The sequence below is a fragment of the Dendrobium catenatum genome, unplaced genomic scaffold (genome assembly GCF_001605985.2).
Source record: "Dendrobium catenatum unplaced genomic scaffold, ASM160598v2 fragScaff_scaffold_810, whole genome shotgun sequence".
NCBI classification, from domain to species: domain Eukaryota; kingdom Viridiplantae; phylum Streptophyta; class Magnoliopsida; order Asparagales; family Orchidaceae; genus Dendrobium; species Dendrobium catenatum.
The window spans coordinates 399,427-421,704 of NW_021319272.1; the positions used below are offsets into that span (position 1 = coordinate 399,427).

At 34.7% G+C, this 22,278-nt stretch overlaps 3 protein-coding genes across 3 annotated transcripts; all 3 read right to left on the reverse strand.

The window, feature by feature from the left end:
• Positions 1-1,027: 1,027 nt before the first annotated feature.
• Positions 1,028-2,256, reverse strand: LOC110108131 (DNA-directed RNA polymerases II, IV and V subunit 9A-like). Its single transcript, XM_020838646.2, has 4 exons — positions 2,225-2,256; positions 2,013-2,088; positions 1,760-1,921; positions 1,028-1,120 (listed from the first exon to the last, which is right to left on the reverse strand). Exons 1-4 carry the CDS (start codon positions 2,254-2,256, stop codon positions 1,028-1,030), a joined length of 363 nt encoding a protein of 120 aa, XP_020694305.2.
• Positions 2,257-16,681: 14,425 nt separating this feature from the next.
• LOC114580137 (DNA-directed RNA polymerases II, IV and V subunit 9A-like) lies at positions 16,682-17,766 on the reverse strand. Its single transcript, XM_028696677.1, has 4 exons — positions 17,646-17,766; positions 17,149-17,222; positions 16,800-16,955; positions 16,682-16,687 (listed from the first exon to the last, which is right to left on the reverse strand). The coding sequence occupies exons 1-4, from the start codon at positions 17,764-17,766 to the stop codon at positions 16,682-16,684; spliced, it is 357 nt and encodes a 118-aa protein (XP_028552510.1).
• A 2,574-nt stretch (positions 17,767-20,340) lies between these two features.
• LOC114580138 lies at positions 20,341-21,159 on the reverse strand. Its single transcript, XM_028696678.1, has one exon. The coding sequence runs from the start codon at positions 21,157-21,159 to the stop codon at positions 20,341-20,343; it is 819 nt and encodes a 272-aa protein (XP_028552511.1).
• Positions 21,160-22,278: the final 1,119 nt, after the last annotated feature.

The window sequence follows — 22,278 nt, forward strand, 5'->3', positions numbered from 1 at the left end:
TGCTAGGAATGTTAGAGGAAAGGTAATTATGAGGAAATAATAAATAAATACATAATATATCTTTTATAAAAGTGAAAAAGACTATGTTTGCTACAAGTTGAATGAATGTCATCTCCGACATAAACCTAAGATGCCTTCAGCAAGTACTTTTGGGGAGAGTTTATGGCAATTAAAGTTTTGTTTGGGACAGTTTTCTTACTTTTTCTTAAAACAACTGTATAGTACAAACTTTTTTATTTTTATACTAAAAAGTTTTAAGAAGCAATAAGAAAATCGTCCCAAATGAAGCCTAAGTTTTCTGGGTGAGGTGCTAACTGGCTTAATAAAGTCATTTTTATTGAGTAGTTATGTGAGTGGTCTTCTGTTGAAGACAAGTTAGCTGAAGCAAGTGTATGAGTTCCTCCAATGTCTTCTTCTTAATGTGGGCAGTCCCCTCTAAAAAAATACTTCTAAGGCTATTGTCCCCACATGGATGAGTTTTCATAGGGCAAGTACCCCTTTAGCGAATGCACAGGTTTGATTCTTTAGTGAAATTATTTGATCCCTACTCATTCACATCCGTGTATTGAGGTGATATTTAATCCAAAAAAATATTAAAATTGGCAAGCCGAAGTTGGCCCATCAACCAATTTACTTAATAGAATGCCTGTAATAAAATTCCTGATAACATATCGCATGAAATAAATAATAAAACATACATGGAAAGTTTAAAATTATATTTTAGTTTGATCATACAGAACACGAAGACTTCAATGGAGGTAATTTTATTATTATTTTTACTTTTTTCTTCATTTTCTTGAAAATGATTATATGTAGGATCTCTTGAAATATTTTCTTAATAAAAATTGACACACCATGCCAAAACAATCAAACAAATTGTAATGGTCTCCTGTTACTCACTAAAACAAATTCCTTAGATCAAGTTCTTATGGGGAACGATTAAAATGATAGATAGCCCATCCGAATCTTATTTTATTTTTTAATTCTCTATTATTTGTAAATATAATTATTAAACCGCAATCAATCATTAAGCAATGCTTTCATCATCATCCCTCCAGTTATGACCGCAGCTCGGGTTGCAGCAAGCATTCATCCGTGCTAGGCTTTTCCTCGGGTTAATCTGCGACATCCACAAATATTTTAATTAAAAAAACTAAAACAAAAGTTAGAGTGTTTGGAACGGTTGCAATTTTTTATGAAAAAATTGTTGAAGGAAAAATATTTTTTTTAAAATTAAGTTGCTATAAAAAAACAAATTCCCAATATAGAATTTTCTAGGAAGAAACCAGAAAGCAATTACCAAACAAATTTATGATTACCATTTAAATAAACAAAAATGGATGGAAGCTGCCTCAAATAGACCTTAAAGTAACTTACATAAAATCTATACAAAATGTGAAATTTTGACCCACATCACATTGATTATTCTCTAATTTAATATACGCTATAATATAACATAATAAATGTGGGGGCACACACATAATAATACATCAATATATGATACATTTATTATTAAAAATATAAAACTATGCACCTAATAAATTTAATAATGCTGTATATATTAAGAAAATAATGGTATAATAACTTACCAAATTAAATACAAATGAAATTTATACACTCATTCAAAAAAAAAATAAATTAAATTTTAGCAGTCTAGCGTGTCTTTAGTACCTATTTCTTAAGGCATCAACGAACTAAGGGCATTAATGGCATGCATGAGCAAGAATCAATTTAAATTAATGAATGAAGAAGAGCAAACCAAGGAGAATGCAACTTTTGGATGGTTGCAGGCAGGACATTTGACGCCCTTTTCTCGAGGAAGTGTGGGATCTGCATAAGCATCTCGCATATCTTTAGGTCGCTCATAATCTGAATCATGATTTATCACATTTCTGTACACGCAGTTACTTTCCGCCACCTCCTGTAATTTATTTATCAATTCATTTATTCAATACAAATATATAGATATATATATTTCTGATCACAAGTCAGAATTTTCTGTGATACGGAACCGTGTAACTACAGGTGCGACAGGCACTGAGTAGGATCTTGCGCTTCTTATCTTCTTTTGGGTAGAGTAGATTGTTGCTGCATTTAATTAGACAGATAAAGATTCATAGAAGTTTATATAATTTCTGTTAAGCGTAATTAAAACATGCAGAACAATGAAATGAGAAAGCGCCATATAGGACAATGCAGAGGGAGGAGAGGTAATGCATTCTACCATTCGGGACAAAATTTCATAGAAACACTCATGGCTTCCAAAGCCATCAACTTCAAGCCCGAATGCCTATTATTTTTTTTTTCACAGAGAGAGAGATGAAGAGAGAAAGAAAAGCGACACAATTAGAGATAGAGATTATGTGCCGTTTGAAAGGCTTATGTAAGCCACAAGATGCTAACAATTGTAACAGTAATATTTATAATGGGATCAAACGACCCGATTTAGCTAGAGCTGGTCAAATTGTGGTTGAGAGGTTTTATCTCCCTTCCATCGTGGCTTCAAATTTCAGCCATTTAGTTGTACTGATTTGTTAATTTTGCTATTTTTGTATTATATTCTTATTTAAGAAACTAGTTGGAAAACAAATTGACGTTGCTTATGTTATTTTGAGAGAGAGAGAGAGAGAGAGAGAGAGAGGATGGTTTAATGCTTGAAAAACAAAGTAACACCCGCGAACTCATGCTCCACATTTTGTTAAGGTAATGGACGAATAACAATAGCAATTTGATATAATGGATGTCAAATATTTTATTCAAACAACCAAAATGGTTGATGAACGTCTCATTGAACCAAAATGGTTGATGAACGTCTCATTGCTCGACGAAGTAACTAGGGACGACGACGGCGGTGTTTGTGTGTTGCTCGACTGCGGAACTCGGGACAACCGAGCAGAGCTAGATGACTTAGCTCAGGACGATAGAGGTCAGAAGCTTGGAGCTCACGTGCTTCGACAGGGCTTGACCGAATGATGGACGACGGAGCTCGATGATGTAGCTCGGGACGATGGAGGTCGGAGACTCGGAGCTTGCGTGCTTCAACGGAGCTCGACATGATCATGGAACTCGCGCCTTAGGATGACAAGCTCGTGGCTTCGACGGAGCTTCATGGGTCGACGATCGACGGAGCTTGATGTTCGACAAAGCTCAGGATGACGCTCGAAGACAAAGGTTAGGAAGGGGAGCTCGATGAGCCGCTCAACTCGACTAATTTCGTGAGACGAGTCGAGCTCAAGCTCATCTTTTGAGCTCGACTCAAGCTCGAGCTCGGTTCTTAGCAATCAAGCTCGACTCAAGCTCAAGCTCGGTTCTTAGCAATCAAGCTCGACTCTAACACCCCCTGGCTCGAGCTCGACTCGACTTGTTTGCACCCCTAATGGGGATGCAAACCCTCTCTTTTGTAAAATGGCATCTATTAATTTTTTGGAATCGCCATGGTGCTACTAATAATACCATGACAAATTATATATATGCGCCATATATCAGTTGCATATAAGGCATATTTGGGTACAATTATTGTGATTGCTGCAACTGTTATTGAGAGCCTATTTAGTCATAACCAACAATCTATTTTGGAGCAATGAGACGTTCATCAACTATTTTGGTTGTTTGAATAAATATTTGACGTCCATTATATAAAATTACTATTGTTATTGGTCAATTACCTTAACAAAATGTGGAGCATGAGTCCGCGTGTTACTTTGTTTTTTCAAGCATTAAACCATCGTCTCTCTCTCTCTCTCTCTCTCTCTCTCTCTCTCTAAATAATATAAGCAATGCCAATTATTTGTTTTCCAACTATTTTCTTAAATTAGAATATAATACATAAAATTAACAAATCAGTATAAATAAACGACTGAAATTTTAAGCTACGATGGAAGGGAGATAAAACCACTTAACCACAATTTGATCAGCTCTAGCTAATCGGATCATTTGATCCAATTATAAATATTACTGTTACATTTGTTAGCATCTTGTGGCTTACATAAGCCTTTCAAACCGCACATAATCTCTATCTCTAACTGTCTCTATCTCTGTTTGTCTTTCTCTCTTCCTCTCTCTCTCAGTGAAAAAAAAAGTAATATGCATTCGGGCCTGAAGTTGGTGGCTTTGGAAGCCATGAGTGTTTCTATGAAATTTTGTCCCGAATGGTAGAACGAAATTCCTCTCCCTCTGCATTGTCGTATATGGCGCTTTCTCATTTCTTTATTCTATAGGATACCAATGAGCGACCTCAATTTATGCGAGATGCTTATGAAGATCCCACACTTCCTCGAGAAAAGGATGTCAAATGTCCTGCCTGCTACAATCCAAAAGTTGCATTCCGCTAACGTATAATCATTAAAGTCCTGAAAGTTTTGTTGAAGAGCTCAATTATTGTTCATTGATTATTCTTTTATCAGATGTTGCTGATTTGTCTATTTTTTGTCCCAATTTATTCATATTAACACATGACATTATTTGAAATAAAGAGGAGCTTACCATAAAAAATAGAACTCTTGGATAGCCTCAAATTGGACATGAGACACCCTGTGCACGAGGAAGTGTCGGATCTTCTTAAGCGTCCCATAAGATCAAAGATTGCATGTCCAGATTTATTTCATGTGTCATCACGAATTTGTCTTCCTCTTATAATTTATCAATTGTGTTATTTAAAACACGAAAAATGAGTACATTATGTTTGTTTAAGACATGAATATATATACATAACCCAGCAGGATGATGTAGATTGTATTTGTGAAAATGCTTGCAATTCATATCATAGTCATGTGAACCGATCAAATTAATCACATCAATTAGATCAACTTATGAATCATAAAAGGCAGAATTACCGACGAATATTGCGACGACTGTTTATCGACGCATTAACTGTCGGTAAGGTAACCGACGGATACTCACCCGAAAATTTTGATGGAAAGCGCCCTATTTCTATCCGGCCGCGGTCTTTCTTCTCATTTCCTTCTACTTCCCTTGGTTAAGCCATGTCCGAGAGCCGCTGCGAATGCGAAAACCTCGCCGACTTTCGCCGCCGACTTGCACCTCACCATCATGGATTTCCTCTTCTTGCCTCCTCTCATTTCTTTCTTCTACCCTCAGTTAGTGTGGGCTCCGAAAATTCGGCCCCAACCTCCCCGCCGCGTTGATTTGCTTTTATCTTTATGTTTTTTATTTTGGCGAGGGAGTTTTAACGAAATTAAGTTCCGGGGTAAATTTTGCATGGAAGGCAGATGGGTTTGTAGATAAGACACTACCCAGAGATTTCGCCCTCATTTTGTGAGGATTTTATGATCTGAGTTCTGGTTTCCTATAGGCACAAGCCCTTATAGTTAATTACCCCTCCCGATCACGAGAGAGAACTTTCGATTAAGGCTAGTCGTTAATCAGATACGTAGAGAATACGTGTTATCTGGCATATAATAGCAGCATTGGGTTTGGAAATTGAAAATTGGGTTTGGATTTGGGTATTGGGAAAGGTTTGGAAAATTTGGTATTTAAAATAGAAATTTCACCACCGTGCCCTTAAAGTGGATGATGGGGGAATGGATGATAGACCTGATCAAGATCTCATGATTCCGTCATCCTGGGCCATCGTGGTCCCTTGTCTACTTAGTCAGAGGAGGTATTCGACCCAACCTGATAGAAGGATCCTTGTCGGCAGTTATGGGCAAGGGTACCTTGTAGATCTGGGATGGGTATTTGCCTAAAGGACAAAATTAAATCCACCTTAGCTAACAGAGAGCTTGGTGCCCTATCAATCATATCCTATTGATTCATATCTCTAGAATTTGATGCCAATAAGGAACATAATGGCACTGGCCGGCCATAACCGATATTTCGTGGTGCCATTTGGCGGCAAAACCACTCGGTTCAGAGGGTCCCGGGTCATAACCGTTTGTCCTGCGGTGCCATTTGGCGGCTAAACCGTCGGTTAGAGAACACATACCACGTCTTTACTGGCAGGAGATTATTTAAGAATGGATCCTAGTAATATTTTCGACTATGCATTTGACACTTTGTAAGCTAAAATAAATTTTGATTTGTTCACCCAGGCAAACTGTTGTGGAGGGTGGATGAATTTTGCATTAAGTTATTGATGGATTTATTTCAATTTTAAATATTTTAAAATTTTGAGATTTTTGAATTTTTTTTTGTGGGTATTTGGGATAGGATTTGAAAATATTTGTGAAGCCCTCCGGTTGAGATCTGCATTCAACACGGCCATCATCGAGGTGAAATGGGTTATTTTCATTTGAAGATTGAACCTTGTCGACTATATCTAGCTGTCAACAGATAATCGAGTTTCGTAGGCTTTATGCCTTTGTTAGTGAATTCTATTGATTTTAGAGTTTGAAGGCCTAATATGAACGTATTAAAATAAATACATCGATTGCTACGACCGTGTATTTATTTAATGGTTCGAATCCTGTTAACTCCTATTGATCTGTATAGAATGATCGGGTTCAAACTTGAATTCACTTATCGACCCACGCAGCATCCCTAGACGTCACGTGTATACTCATAACACACTCGTTTGGGCCCATGAGGGTGTTTGGGGCATTTTATAATTATACACTGTCTACTCCTTTTTATCTGCCTGGGAGATCGAATTTAAATTTAATAACCCACGCAGCATCCCTAGACGTCACGTGTGTACTAATAACATGCTCGTCGGGGCCTATGTGGGTTTTATGATTGTTTTTACCCCTTTTAGTGTACCTTTATGTATACAAACTAAGAGAATGAACCTTAGTGTATATTTTGCTTTGTTATGGATGTTCTCACTTGACATTTGTATGAGAATGTATCTTGGTGTATGCTTTTAATTTTATTTTTTTTGTTATGGATGTTCTTACTAGATATTTGTAAGAGAATAAAGGTCAGCTTTAGAGTCTAAAGGTTCTTGCATAAGTGCCATGAATAGAGATCATGTAGTTTTATAGAAGCATTAGGTTGCTCCATTATACATTAAGGTGTATTTCTTGGGAGGCTATCTATTAAGAGAATATGGGGGAGTCAACGTAGACCTCATAGTGATTAAACCACTATAGGTTGGTTTGCATGATGTTTTTATTTATGCACTATATTTTCTCTTTTTTTTTTTTTGCTATCATACATAGATCAATGTTAAAATTAACTTTATTTTTGTGATTAGTTTAAGAGCTAAATATATAGTATTGTAATAATCTAGTCAAATAAAATTTTTAGGAGTCATTATAAGCCCAAATGAAGAACTGTCTTCACCATAACATGCATATTGCAGTGATTAAATTACACTATTTTTTTTATAATTTTGGTCATTAATAAAAATCTTTAAGAAATTGACACATGTCGGTACAAGTTGGGGTTTTGATCCATTAGGTATTCATTTTTCAAATTGATTACACCAAAAATTTATAATTAATTTAGCTATTTTATGGATATTCTTTTATATATTTTGAAGCCCAAAAGGTTTTATACAAATTTTTTATTGAAAATGGATTAAATTATATATTTATATTTATATTTTATTATTATTTTAATAGAATTAATTAATACCACTTAATATTTTATAAAAGCTGTTCTCCTATCTTAAATGAGCTAACAAAGACCGTTTTAGGGGAAATTAGATTAGAAGGGAAATAGGAGAGAGAAAAAGAAACATAGTGTTTGGAGTCTGTAGAGAAATTTTCATCACTCAACTTTGTTAGAAGATTTACACGTCTCAATGTAAGGAATCATTATCCTATTTCGGATTTCAATAATTTGATATTTTTTAGATTTTTTTGATAAAATTTTGTATTTTTATTACTAAAAATGATGAAGTCTTGTATTGGAAAAACCTTGAATAGTAAGTTTTTATATATTATAAACATTAAGATTATTAACGTTTTGAGTATTTATTTGAGATTTTTTACTTTGTGGGTCACGCTAGGCTAGAAGCAGGTCATGGGTTAGCCAGGGCGGGTCGGCAGGCTAGCGTGTCACAACTGAGCTAGTGCATGGTCAGGTGAGCTAATGGCAGGCCAGTAGGTTATGGGGCCCCACGAGGTGGGTGGCTGGCAGGGCCACGGATGAGCCCAGCTGGGCAGCATGTGGGGTCTTCAACGGGCATGTTTTTATTTTTTTTTCATTTATATTTTTCTGGCAGAGTTTATATCTGCCGGAAATATTTCCGATGAATTTTTTGCAAAAACTTTGCCATAAATCTTTCTGGTGAATATTTTGCCAGAATCTTTTTTGTTAGATTTTGCCCTTCGGTAACCTGCATTTTTTTTGTAGTGTCTTATCTTCCTTTGGGATATTTTGATATTTTCTTAATTAAGACCGATTATATATTATTTACTATAATACATTAAAATGAATGTAGGTATGCGATTGCATAATTGCTGGTTGCATTACTATTATATTATTGTGATAATAGTATGTGTGCAGAAAAAAATAAAGATAATTATTTAACTAATTGACCTATAAATGATAGTGGGCTAACATACTGTATTTTGAATATTGTGTTTTGGTGTCACTACAAGAAAATATGCCATCACCGTCAAACTTTCTGACGAATACACATGTGCTGGAAATAGTGGCAGACTAATTGGTGGAATATGCGCTGATAACTTTACGGCTGAATTTTTGGTGGAATTTCTGTCGTTATATTACATGTGTATATTCTATCAATTTTTTGTCATTATATTTAATATTTCATCATAATTTTTGTTGGTCATTACAAACGGAATCACCGACATAAATTGCACTGGATTACTTAAACTCGACAAATACTTTCAGTTATTACCAACATTTATATTCAATATTTGGTGATATTTTTTATTAGAGTTTTATGTTTGAATATATAGTATTGGAACTTTGTATGGAGGTTGCATTGTAGAAATCAGTTTCATAGATAGGAGGGTAATTTTTTTCTTTATGCTATTGGTTTCCGGTAGATAATTTGTCAAAAACTCTGCCGACAAACGAAAATGGATTGATATTTCTGACATACTTTTATCCTGATATTTTAGGTTGATAATCTACCGGTCCTATCCCAGCGATAGTAGTGTGATGGATTAGGGAGATGGATTATCTGCCAGAACTTTTGGCACAACTTTCTGATGGAAATACTAGTGAATTAAATGCTAGAATTCGTTAAGAAAAGAGGGTGTATAACATCATTTTTTTGCAGGAATTACGTCGAAATATCCGTCAAAAAATTTTTTGTTGGAAAATTAATGACAGTAAAGATTTTTTGACGTGCGAATTACCGTAAGATAGATTTTCATCAGATATTCGCCATAAAAAAGAATTTATTAATAAATTTCAATTGTTACTAATGGATTTGGTCCATCGGTAATAGGGCATTTTCCTATAGTGTGTTATCCTCTACTGATTCACGTGATTCTATTTGGGAGTTATAAGAAAATGATTATTATACTAATGGGCAAAGATTAACGACTCTATATACTTAGTGAACATTTTATTGATACTGATATGATATTGGGAAAACACGGATTAAGCATAAAATTCTTATTTTGTGTGATTACTGAAATATATATTACTCAAGCATTATTTTTACTACTATACAGATTAATTATTACTGTATGGATTTACTAGTGTTACTATATTATTTTACTACTACTGCGATTAGTTTTATAGAAATTGATAGGAATGTAGATATTATTATATATTGATACTACAACCGATTCACTATTATTATTACTATTATTTCTTCACTATATTAATTAATGATATAATCATATGATAAACTAAGTGCATAATATTCTTATTTAATACTGAAAAAAATATATGGATAGTATGTGTACACTTCTATTAACTTAACTATACAAATATAATCTTGACAGTCTTTATAGATGCTTTGATTTTACCACTTTATACAAATTTTCTATTTATTTATAGTACTGATGTGATGACTACTTTTGTTATTTGACACCTATATTAGTTTTATTGAGTGAAGCTCCCTTCAAAATTTAAATTGAGTGGAACATCCTTTAACATTTAAATCGGTTTATTATTAGATACATAGCTATCAAAAAAATTATTATTTAAAACAAACCTATATTAACTACCATGCTAACTCTCAAGTTTTACCAAGTTAGGTAAGTTTAATAAAGTTGATCCAATAGGAGTAAATTTATTTTAGTTAGGCAAAGGACCTTTAATGAAAATAAGATAAACCCATTACTCCAAGTGTCTACATAATGCCTTAACCAAACCCAAATAGTAAGCTTAAACCTTGGTTAGGACCTTAAGCCATTATTAGGGGCTGAGTTAAGCTAAAAATGATATTAGTAAAAGTTATTTGTGACTAAAAAGTTTAAATTAATGATATTCCTAAAGCTATCCTAAACACTTCTAGGGTTTATCTTCATACCCCAACTTGCCTTCATGCTTTTCCAATTGATTAATATGATAATTAACCATGGTATAAGCATAATTTTAAGAAAATAAGGCAAGGTCCTATTAAACATATTCAAATATATTCCCTTATATTCTTTAAGCTTTACCAAGCTTACTAGTGCATCATCCATCTCTCTATCATTTCTAATAAACTTTTGATTTCATCAAAGAGCAATTAGCTTTAGATGCCATTGGAGCCAATAATAAACTCAAGTGTTGGTCAAACCATTATCTTTCATAACATCAACAAAATTTGGTAGAGCCTTTTTCTCACCACTCAACAACTCCAATGATGGTGAGGGTTGCTATTGTGACATCACACTTGGCACACCCTTGCCAAAACAATCAAGTAAACAGTAATTGTCTTCTTTTACTCAGTAAATTAATTCCATACTTTAGTTTTCAAGAGGATCAATTAAATTGATAAATAGGAAGGATGAAGCTCTTCTCCCAATTTTTTGAAATAATATATCTATAAGATACAGTTATTATTTAAAAATATTAATATGTATGCAATAAATATAATAATGATGTATCAACAACAACATCATCAAGCCTTTATCCCACTATGAGGGGTTGGCAAAATGAATTCTCTTTCTCCATTGTCTCATATTAATTGAGAGTCAAATTCTCGTTTAAATGTGATAAAAATGGATTTTTTTTTCTTTATGTTTTCTAATCAAGTCTTTTGAGGACTATCTCTACATTAATTTTCTGATCGTAGGCCAGATCTAAAACACCTACTCTCTTAATCGAGTCAACGAACAACTAAAATTTTTTGAGTCCAAACCCTCTAAGATGAATCTCTCTAGTGCTACTCAAACCTTTTCAAGTATGATAATGATGTATGTATTAAAAATAATTTTATTACTACTATTCAAATTTATTAAGCATGCCACATATGGAATCTAACTGATGAAAAAAAAATTAACTTTCTTGTGTGTTTTCAGCCCCTATTTCTTAATTCATCATCTATTAAACCTGTTTGAATAGTATATTCACCTAAAGAGAGAAACTAGAGAAAGAAGTTCTGAGAGAAATTTACTTTTTCTGTGGCCTTTTTTAAATTTTGAAGTTCGCGGGATATCCGCTGTTCCATCTGGCGACAGCGGATCGCCGGTAACCTAACTCCAGTGACTCAATGGAGGTTCAGCGATCGACCATCAACAATTCTCATGGACAAATTCGATCTTTTTCCTCATCTCCGCCTGCATTCGGAGATATCCGTCCTAGCACTGCCATGGCTTCTAAAGCTAAATTTCGAGCAGGAATGTTGCTAATTATCAATGAAGGAGGATCGATGATGCCTTCTAAGAAATCCCCTGAAGTAGTTGGGAAAGGGAAAGGTTTACTAATTGATGATGAAGACTATGTGAATGAGAAGGATTTTGATTTTTCTGTTTCTGAACAGAATATGGAAGATTCTGCTTCCCTTGAGCCATTTCCAAAGCTTTCTATGAAACCCATTTTAAACAACTGCAATGAAAATGTTTTAAAAATGCCTCTAGAAAGAAGAATTCTGAAGAATGCGACCTTGGTTGTAATGAGGTTGGCTCTAGCAATGATGCTCTTAAACTATCTGACTCAGCTCAAACTAGTACTCTAGTGGTTAATACTTCTGACTTAAATCAAGTTCTTCAATGCAATAATGGAGATATGGGAATGTGCAAAGAAGCTGTGAATGAAGTCATTGAAAGACCAAAGCTTATTAATCAACAAAATGCCTGGAGCAGCAGGAAGGAACATATCAAGGTTGCTCAGCTAAATCTGGGAGACTTTCTATCTGAAGATGGAGCTACAGTTAAACTCAACGAAGACAAGGTGATGGAGAATTCAGGGAAATTACATAATTCTATTGTGATTAAGGTCTTTGGAGGCAAATTTCCTTTCTCGGTGGTATGCACAGAACTTAGAAGACAATGGGCATCTTATGGAAAGTTCCACCTAACCATGTTAGGATTGGATTGGGTGCTCTGTTCATTTTTTGAAAAAGAAGCAATGGAGGCTATCTTTTCCAATGGACCTTGGTTTGTAAATGGTAAAATCATTGGGATGGATAAGTGGTCAGTAAGCTTCAATCCAACTTCTTTAAAAGGCTTGAGTGCTCCTATTTGGATAAGACTACCTAATCTCCCTCTTTAATGTTGGGATGAGATCAACATTTATAGAATTGCTTCCATGGTTGGTAAACCAATCTTGATTGATGGAAACTTGTTCCAATGGGGCAGAAGAGAATTTGGAAGAGTTTGTGTTCGTCTTAATTTGGATGCTAAACAACCCATGGGAGTTTTGGTGAAAGGAAGTATGGGCAAATTCTATCAAAAAGTAGAATATGAAAGGCTCCCAGAATTTTGCTTTTTCTGTGGGAAAATGGGCATAACAAAAACACTTTCTTGGAGATTTTAAATAAGGAAAACAATGCTTTAAATATAACCAAGGAGAGCACAAAGGTTATACCTGATGGGAATTCAAAAATCAATAATTCTGAAATAATTGCTGCTGTTCATGAAGAAACTATTGGGTATGGACCCTAGATCCAAGTCAACTATGGAAGGAAAAGAATATTTAAAAATGGCTTCAGGAATTCTTCTCGAGCTGACAAGATGAATGCTTTAAATAAAGCTGATGTTGGTAGCAATTAGGCTGTTTGGAAGGCAGTTGAAGCTGTAAAGACAACTAATGAGGAAATTTCAATTAAACATGCAGAAGAGGTCTATCAAAAACCCAACCCAGTAAAGGAGGTCCTTCCACCAACCCAAGAAGAAGAAGGTATGAATGTTATATATTCTAAAATAATTTTTGGTAATAAATTCAACATCCTGAAAGATTTAATTGAAGAAGGTGAAATCATTTCCTCTGTGCTGGAGGAGAATTTAGTATGTGAAGACAATGGAAATTTACATGTCTCAGAGCCTAATAAATTCAACAACAAAGATCATAAGCTGATTAACGAAAACAAGGATGATGGCCCTTTTGTCAACAAAAGGAAAGGTTCTAAACAATTAAAAGGATTAGGACCTATTAATTCAACTCCTAGGAGTAGGAGAGTTGAGATTGACATCAAAGATAAGCTGGGGTCTTCAACCCCTCTTAATCAATGAACTCTTCCATTGGTTTTTGGAATTGTAGACGAGCTTGGAAGAGAAAAGCTTCTCTATACTTAAAACAATTTGTGAAAAAGCATGGTGTTTTTTTTTATTGGTTTATTGGAAACCAAAGTTTCTTACTTTGATAGAAAAGATGTGGATCAATTTATTGGATCTGAATGGGATTTCTTCCATGTGCCTTCAGAAGGGCTTTCAGGAGGTATTCTTGTTCTTTGGAAGTCAAACTTTACTTCTTTTCATGTTTTAGAATCTTCCTCTCAAGTAATAGTGGGAGACATGGAGATACTCAATATAGGAGTTTGGAGGATAGCTTCTGTGTATGCCAACAAGGATTTCTATGTTAGAAGAATGCTTTGGGAAAAGCTGGAGTTCTTTACCTCTAAGGAGGTACCGATGATCATAGGTGGAGACTTCAATTGCATTTTATCTAGTGAAGACAAAAGGGGAGGGAGAAGATTTAATCTCTCCCTTAACACCAAAGAAATGAAGATCTTCCTTGCTAACAATGACTTTCATGAAGTTGGTTTTGTGGGTCCTAAATTCACTTGGTGCAACAATAAAAAAGGGTGGATCGAATCCTTGAGAGGCTTGATAGATGTTTTCTCAACCCAGCAGCCATTTCTTCAAAAAATCGGTTCTTTCTAAGGCATTTAGCTCGGGTGGCTTCAGACCATTTTCCAATCTTATTTGAATTTTACTGTTCAACAAGCTAGCAAGAAAATCATTAGATTTGAGGATGTATGGGCTTCCAATAAAGCTTCTATGGCTGTGGTGGAGAAAGTAAGGAGGAGCAATTATAAAGGTAATGCGTCAAATATTCTTAATAGCAAAATGAAAAATTCTCTCAAAGCTCTTTACTTTGGAGCAAGGCAACAATGAAAAATCTGTTATCCCACAAGAAAGAGTTGCTTATTCAAATTGAAGAGCAGCAATTGAAGGAAGCTAATGAAGGTTTTCTCTCGGATGTGGAATGCTGGAGTCTAAAATCAAAAGTGGAGGAGCTTAATTCTACCCTTGCTCGATTAGATACGTGGCGGAGACAAAGGGCCAAAGTCAAATGGATGACGGAGGGAGATCAGAATTCAAACTTCTTTCAGGCTTATGCCTCAGCTAGAAGACATTCAAATTTTATTGCTAAAATTTAAGATGGTGCGGGAGAAGTGCTAGAGGATCAGTCTCTTATTCATCAGGTCTTGCTAGACCATTTCAAAGAAAAATGGAGGTACCGGAGCTGCAACTTAGAAAATTGGCCATATTTCTAGAGTCGCCTTGTAGATGAAGACAAAACTAATTTGAGCAAGGAATTTGCAGTTGAAGAAATGGTTGAAGCAGTAAAGAATACGGGCAACTACATCTCTCTAGGAATAGATGGTATCACTTTCTCTTTTTTTAAATCCTATTGGTTTATTATAAAAGATGACTTATAAAATGCCTTTAAAATGTTTTTTGATACCTCTATTATGGATCATTTATGGAAGGAGACTATTATTGTTTTGATTCCCAAAATCAGTAATCCTCTAACTCCCTCAAATTATAGACCAATTAGTTAATGTAATTCAGTTTACAATGTGGTGGCAAAAATTCTTTTGAATAGATTGACTCCAATCTTGCATAAATTTATCTCTGAAGAACAAGCGGCATTCATCAAGGGTAGAGATCCTTGTCCGACCATGTCTTAATAGCTCAAGAGGTCATACACAAATTAAGAATTTCAAATTCTCAAAAAGGCTTTGTTTCTTTTAAAGTTGATATGGAGCAAGCTTATGATTCCATGGGATGGCTTACCATGGAAAATCTGGACAGCAAAAATTCGAGATCACCTACATGGAAATCTTCTGATCGGGTGGTAAAACTATTAGGTTCCTCATCAGATGGAAGCTGGGCAATGGATCAGACATTGATGATGTTAATGACGTATGGATTTTGGATAAGAGTATTGCTGAATGGCCAACCTTCGTTGCTCCTATTGACTGCAGCAGTTTCACGGTTTCAAATTTTCTACTTAATGGAAGCTGGGATGTAGAAAACATGAAAAGATTCTTGGGAGAAGACTTGATCAATCTTATACTACAAAACATTGTCCCAAACTGTTCAAGTAAAGATTGTATGGAATTGTTGTTTAAATACAATGGAAAATCTATATCTTCTATGGTCTATGAATTATTGGTGAAACACGCTGAACCGAAAGATTTCTGGAAATGGTTGAAGAAAGCAAGACTAAACCCAAAAGTGGAATCCCTTTGGTGGAGAATCTTCAACAATGCTCTTCCCACTTGTTATTTTCTAGAACACAGGAGATTAATTAGTGATAATCAATGCTCAAGAAGCTGCAATGCAATAGAAGATAGAGATAATATTGTAGCTAATTGTGAAAAACTGCAGGAAGTTCTGAAACAGATTAAGGAATGGGGATTTGTTTTTTATGATTTCCATTCTATACAAGACTGCAGTAATCATTTGTCTTCTCAATCTCCATTCATGATCAATCTCTATTGCTCGGTGGTGTATTTTACTTGGAAATCAAGGAATAGCTTCATTCATAATGGAAAGGAGGATAGCTCTCTTAGCATTGCCTCCAAAGCAATTGGTTTTGCTTCATTTGTAAATCTTGGGAATCATAGTATTTCGGGTATATGGTATGTCAACCAACCTTATAGGTTGTCTAATCCTCATTGGCATCCCCCACCACCCGATTGGCTCAAAGTCAATGTAGATGCTTCATTACTTCCTTCATACAAAGCCGGAATTGGAGGAGTGTTTCGTGATCATAAAGGAAGATTTCTTCTAGCATTTGGAAAACCGTACACTCATTGGGATATATCGGCTTTGGAATTTTTGGCCACTCAATATATAAAGGAGATGCTAAAGGATTGAATGTTTAAATGCAAGGGAATCATCATAGAAGGTGATAATATCAATATCATAAAGCTCTTGAAGGAAGTCAAGAAGAATGGTGAAACAAGGTATGCAAATATTCATATATTTGATGAGTTTAACAACGTTATCTTCAATTGTGTTGATAGAAGTTGTAATAAGTTCGCAGATTTATGTGCTAACTATGGTATCTTGTCTTCTTTTATTTGAGTTGATGTTAGTCTCAATAAGATTTTTCCTTTATTTATGTCTATATTAAAGAAGGAATCAATAGTTTGAGTCTTTTACTTTGTAATAGTTTCTTCTTTTCTTCAATGCTAAATGAGGCATTTTCCTTAAAAAAAAAATAATTCATCATCCGAAGCCATTACAAGAAGGAATTCAAATTAATCAACAAATATATAAATGCATAAATAAATAGGAGCTAACCAAGAAGAATGCAACATGTGGATGGTTGCAGACAGGGCATTTGAGTTCCTTTTCACGAGGAACTGTGGGATCCGCGTAAGCAGCTCGAAAGCTCTGAGGTCGCTCGGTGGTCTGTGTTATCTCATTTCTGTACACGCGGTTACTCTCCGCCACCTCCTGTAATAAATTTGTCAATTCATTTATTCAATATGAATTCTAAAGTAATTATATATATATAATATACCTATTAATATAGGATCATATATATATAATATATTATTATATTTATATATATGTATATTATATTTTATTGTTATTTATTTTTTTTTTTTTATCTGATCACAAGTTAGAATTTTCAGAGATAACGAACCGTGTAACTACAGGTGCGGCAGGCACTGAGTAGGATCTTACGCTTCTTATCTTCTTTTGGGTAGAGTAATGTTGCTGCATTAATTACACAGATAAAATTTCAAAGAATTATATTTCTCGTTAAACGTAATAACCCATTCAAACTAATTAGTTAGAAGAGGTTTCATGGATAATGCAGACGGAAAGGTAATGCATTCTACCATTCCGGGACAGAATTTCATGGAGAACTCATGGCTTCCAACGCCACCAACGTCTGCCTCAATGAATCTTAGTTTTCTTTCAAGAGAGATAAGAAGAAAGATAAAGAATGAGAAGAGAGAGAGAGAGAGAGAGAGAGAGAGAGATTCCTACGCATTTTAAAAGCTTAATGTAAGCCGAAAGATGCTAACAAATTTAACAGTAATCCTTAAACTTAGGGTGCATTTGGGACGGCGGCACTGTTGCTTTGCTTTATAAAAAGTTATTAAATTTTTGTTTGGGGGATTGCGGCAGAATTACGGTAGAAAAACTTCGCGGCATGTAGCTGCTTCCCGCGAACTTTCCTTATGTCCCGCGGGCCGCTGCTTTCTGCGAAAAAATGATATAAATCCACGCTTCCAAATATTCGCGACCTTCCCATCGACGCCTTCCACACCACTTCCGACTACAATTACCAAACCTAAAGACCAACGTCAAGCTCCTCAAGCTCATCTCTGCAATCTCCCGAACTGGCTTCTCCAATCAATCTTCTTCACTTTCTAATTCTTGTCCCATCTCGCCGCTATTGCCGTCATCGCCCACGATAAGCGATTTTGCGCAATGTCCCATCCACTATTACTCCGCCTTTTCTGGATCTTCTCCTTCCTACTGTGAATCCTCCTCACCGTCTCCGCAATCTTCCGCCTCTTCTCTTCATCCGCCAACTTTCCAGATGGCATCAACTCCCTCGTCTTCCTTCTCTTCTCCACCTCTCTTCCTATCTCTGCCCTCTCCCCTTCCACCAGTTTCCATTCCCTGCTCTCTTCTTCATCCCCCGCCTCCCCATCAAGGTGTGGTAAGGTTTTTTGTACTCGGGAAGCGTGCTGGTCGATGTAAGAAGAACCATAACAGGGATCGTGAGTTCATGCTGCGGGAAGCGACTACAAGATGTTTTTTTTTTTTTTTTGGGACATTTAGGCCAATTAAGGCAAACTCACACACACAACGCATACACATAGACTCGAACCTTGGACCTCTTAGTTGGAAGCCTAAGCTCTCAACCAATAGGCCAAGGGGAGTTGTGTACTACGAGATGTTTAGATGATGGCGAGGCTATCAAGGTGATCTCTCAGCAGAATAGGGCCTCTGCCAAGCCAACGACCTTGGAAAGATCAAGTGGAGAGATGTCTACGGTGCTTATTGTTGTTTTGATGAGTTTTCACTTCTATTAAGTCCTTAATTCTTCTAGCTAAAATATTTATTGATGATATGTAATTACATACTTATTTAATCTTTTAATTAAATTAAAAAAAAATAGAGATTTATTATTATTAGAAAAAATATATTTATTATGAAGTAATAGCATATAATATAATTTTTTAAGATTAATATAAACTATGGTAGTATATTGTAAAAAAAAAATTATAATAATTAAAAATTATAAAATATTTCATAAAAACATATAATTTTAATTTATAATGGTTAGTTTGTTATATATATTTTTTAAATTGTGATATTTTTTTTTTTTTCATCTCAATATATATAAGAGCATAAAGATAATTTATTTTTGTACAATTGTAGCAATGCAACGTTATAGTTAAACTTTCCAAATAAAATATGATACTTTATGTTTTGTTAGTTTTTTAGCATATAAATTTTTAGAAAAATTTGACATTTACATTTTTTTTTCATCTCAATATATAAAGGTATAAAGGTAATTTATTCCTATACAGCTGCAACACAGCAACTTGACAGTTATACTTCCCAAATAAAATGTATTGCTTTCTGTACAACGATTTTTGAAAGCAGATTTATGTACAACAATTTTACAACCTACTTTTTTGAAAGCAGAGTTTTGTACAATAATTTTGCAACCTACTTTACCGACAGCTGCAACCGTCCCAAACGCATCCTTAGTTGCATCAACTGCCCTGAGTTAGTTAGAGCAATTTAAATAGCGGTTTAGTGGTTTCTTCTCTCCACCATTACGGATTCAAATTTGAGCCTTTGAATTTATTTTGATATTATTAATATTACTTTTATGTATTATATTATAGTTTTAGAAATAATGAGAAAATAACGAGATGTTGAATGACAGCAATATTATTATTATTATTATTATTATTATTGGTTAAAACTCACAGTGGGGCCTACGCGTTAAAATAAAAATAAATGTTACAAAGTCCTTAGAAGGGACCTCCAGATTGCTATTGCTCAAAAGAGCTACAAAAAAATTAAAAATAAAACCTAAAAGCCGGTGGTCTCTTTTTCTATGATTACAAAACAAATATAAGTAAAAGCTAGGGCTGCAAGCAGACAACACCCAAAAAAGGAAGACCATATTGATCTCGTTCAGCACATCTTCCTGTAAAAATAGTAAGCAAAACTCAAAAGATTATGAAGATTATAAGACGTGAAAACATTGCTATCATTGAGAATCCAAAACTCAGAGAAATTCTGCCTGCAAAAACAACTCCAAAAACCAATGTTAGTAAAATAGTGATAATTGCAACATTTAATCCAAACATTATGATACCCGTTGAATAGGATGCCACGAGTGAATAGAAATAATCCCCTTAGATGCTGCAAAGAGGCTTTAATGTTAGAATTGTTCCAAGCAACAATAGTGATAACCTGAATGAGATCCTCCATCATTACATACATAAGATAAACAATAATCCTCATAGATAACCCCATGATACTCAAAACATATCTAAACTTATTGTTAGTCTTCCCGGTAATGGCAAAATTATAAAATTTACAGTTAAAATAAAGAGTCAAATCCAAGAAAAGCCCCATAAGAATAAGATAGACATTGATTTGCTGCTTGGAAAAATGCCACCAAAACAACGCCCCTAGAAACCCGTGGAACACCACCATACCCCCAATAAAACCCTAGATGGCAAACAGACTACACGAGACAAACAACAACAACAACAACAAAAAATAGAAACAAGAGAGCTCACACGTACATAACAGACAAGCAATAAGCAAACCAGGAAGAAAAATAGTGCAGTCAACCATGACGGATGTAAGGGAGACCGATCTTGTCCAAGGTAATCATGCCTCTAAGAGGAATAGGCAGATTATTCAGTAGATGCTCCTGAAAAATCTCACTTTGAGCACCAAAATTATCCAGCCAATCTGCACACGCGTTACCTTCACGACAGATATGGGAAGTAGTAAAGGTGAGCATAGAAAGAGCCATTTTAATTTTTCTGATAGTGTAAAAGTCCTGAGGACAACCAGTATAATTATCAGAAATCACATGAATAACCAGATTATGATTAACTTCAATGTTGACATTATAAATACCTAATCTCAAGCACATATCTAAGACATTATACAAACCCAAAAGCTCAGTAGACAAAACAGAAAAAAAAAGGGGACCAGAGAAAACGACAATAAGATTGCTAGTGTGGTCCCTGATAATGCCACCCATACCAGCATTAGTAGCACTGACAGAACCATCCGTGTTAAGTTTAACAAAAGGAGCACTGGGTTTGAACCACCTCACAATACGAACCAGCTTTCCCACATTACTAGATTTAGTAAGCTTCGCAAAATAATTAGCTAATAGATTGAAATTCATAAAATATTTTTTAGAAATAAGATTAACAGAAATCAACAGCAGAATTTTATCCCTCACATTAGAAATAATCTGGTTAGCATACATTTTGATCTCCTTATTCTTATAATCATTTCTACCTTTCCAAAGGTACCCAATAATCACAATAGGCAGTAAATTATGGATGTGGCCTTTGCTTTTAGAAAACCAAATCTTAAGAATGTCAGCCAAATCACAGTTAGCATTGAAAACACCAATAACAACCATATTAAAAAAATGATGCCAGACTCTACAAGCAATGACACTATTAACAAACACATGTTGAATGCTCTCAATATTGAAACAGAACTGATAATTAGAAGCAAAGCTAAACCGTTTTTTCCACAAAAGGTTATCCACTGGCTAGAAGCATTTAATACACCTCCAAGTTAAAACAAAATAAGATAAAGGAATAGTGTTATGCCAAAGCGACTTAAAGATTTGACATATTTCACCTTTTAATCTTATCTCCTCCCAAACCTTCTTGAGACTAAATTTGTCAGAGGAAGACAACTTAAATAAAATTTTATCTATGAGATATAATTGTAAAGGAATTTGAACAATTTTCTCAATAATATCATTGGGGACCACCTCCTGAAGTTTAGGAATGTCCCAATTCCCATTATGAATGAACTCATTCACTTTATTGTTGATAATGGTATGAGTATTAAGATAATTATCAATAGATAATGTTCCCAACCAATTGTCTTGCCAAAAAGAAACCTCCCCAATGCCAATGCCCCAATGGATGTACTATTTTGCTTCCCATTTAATATTGCAAAGCCTTTTCCAAACAAGAGAATCAGAAGCTTTGAAATGGCAAACCAGAGGATTAAGCTTCTTATAATATTTAGCAATCATAAATTAGGCCCCTAAGCTATTTTGAGATCTAAAATCAAACCAAAGTTTATGAGAAAAGGCATGCACAATATTAGTAATGGACTGCAACCAAGCGACCCTTCATTGTAATTCCCACAAACTTTTCTCCAAGTTGACCAATTGATACAAGTCTTATTATTGATAGCCCCCCAAAAAAATTATTTATCATTGTTTTCATTCTCATACAAACAATGGACGGAGGTTTCAGCCTGTGAAATATAAATATAGGAATATAGCTTAAGACACTTTTATCAAAATCAGTCTATCACCAAAAGACAGGATATTTGAAGAACAATTAAGGTTTTTTTTTTTTGAAAGATAGTAAAAATATTTTCAAATAGAAAAAGTTTTTTTCCTGCCTTTAAAAAGGAGTGTTCCATGATATTTAATAGGAAGCAAAGACTGATTGAAACCATAAATTCTTTTGATCATACTCCCTCTACTGCTATTCACAGAATTTCCAGTAAT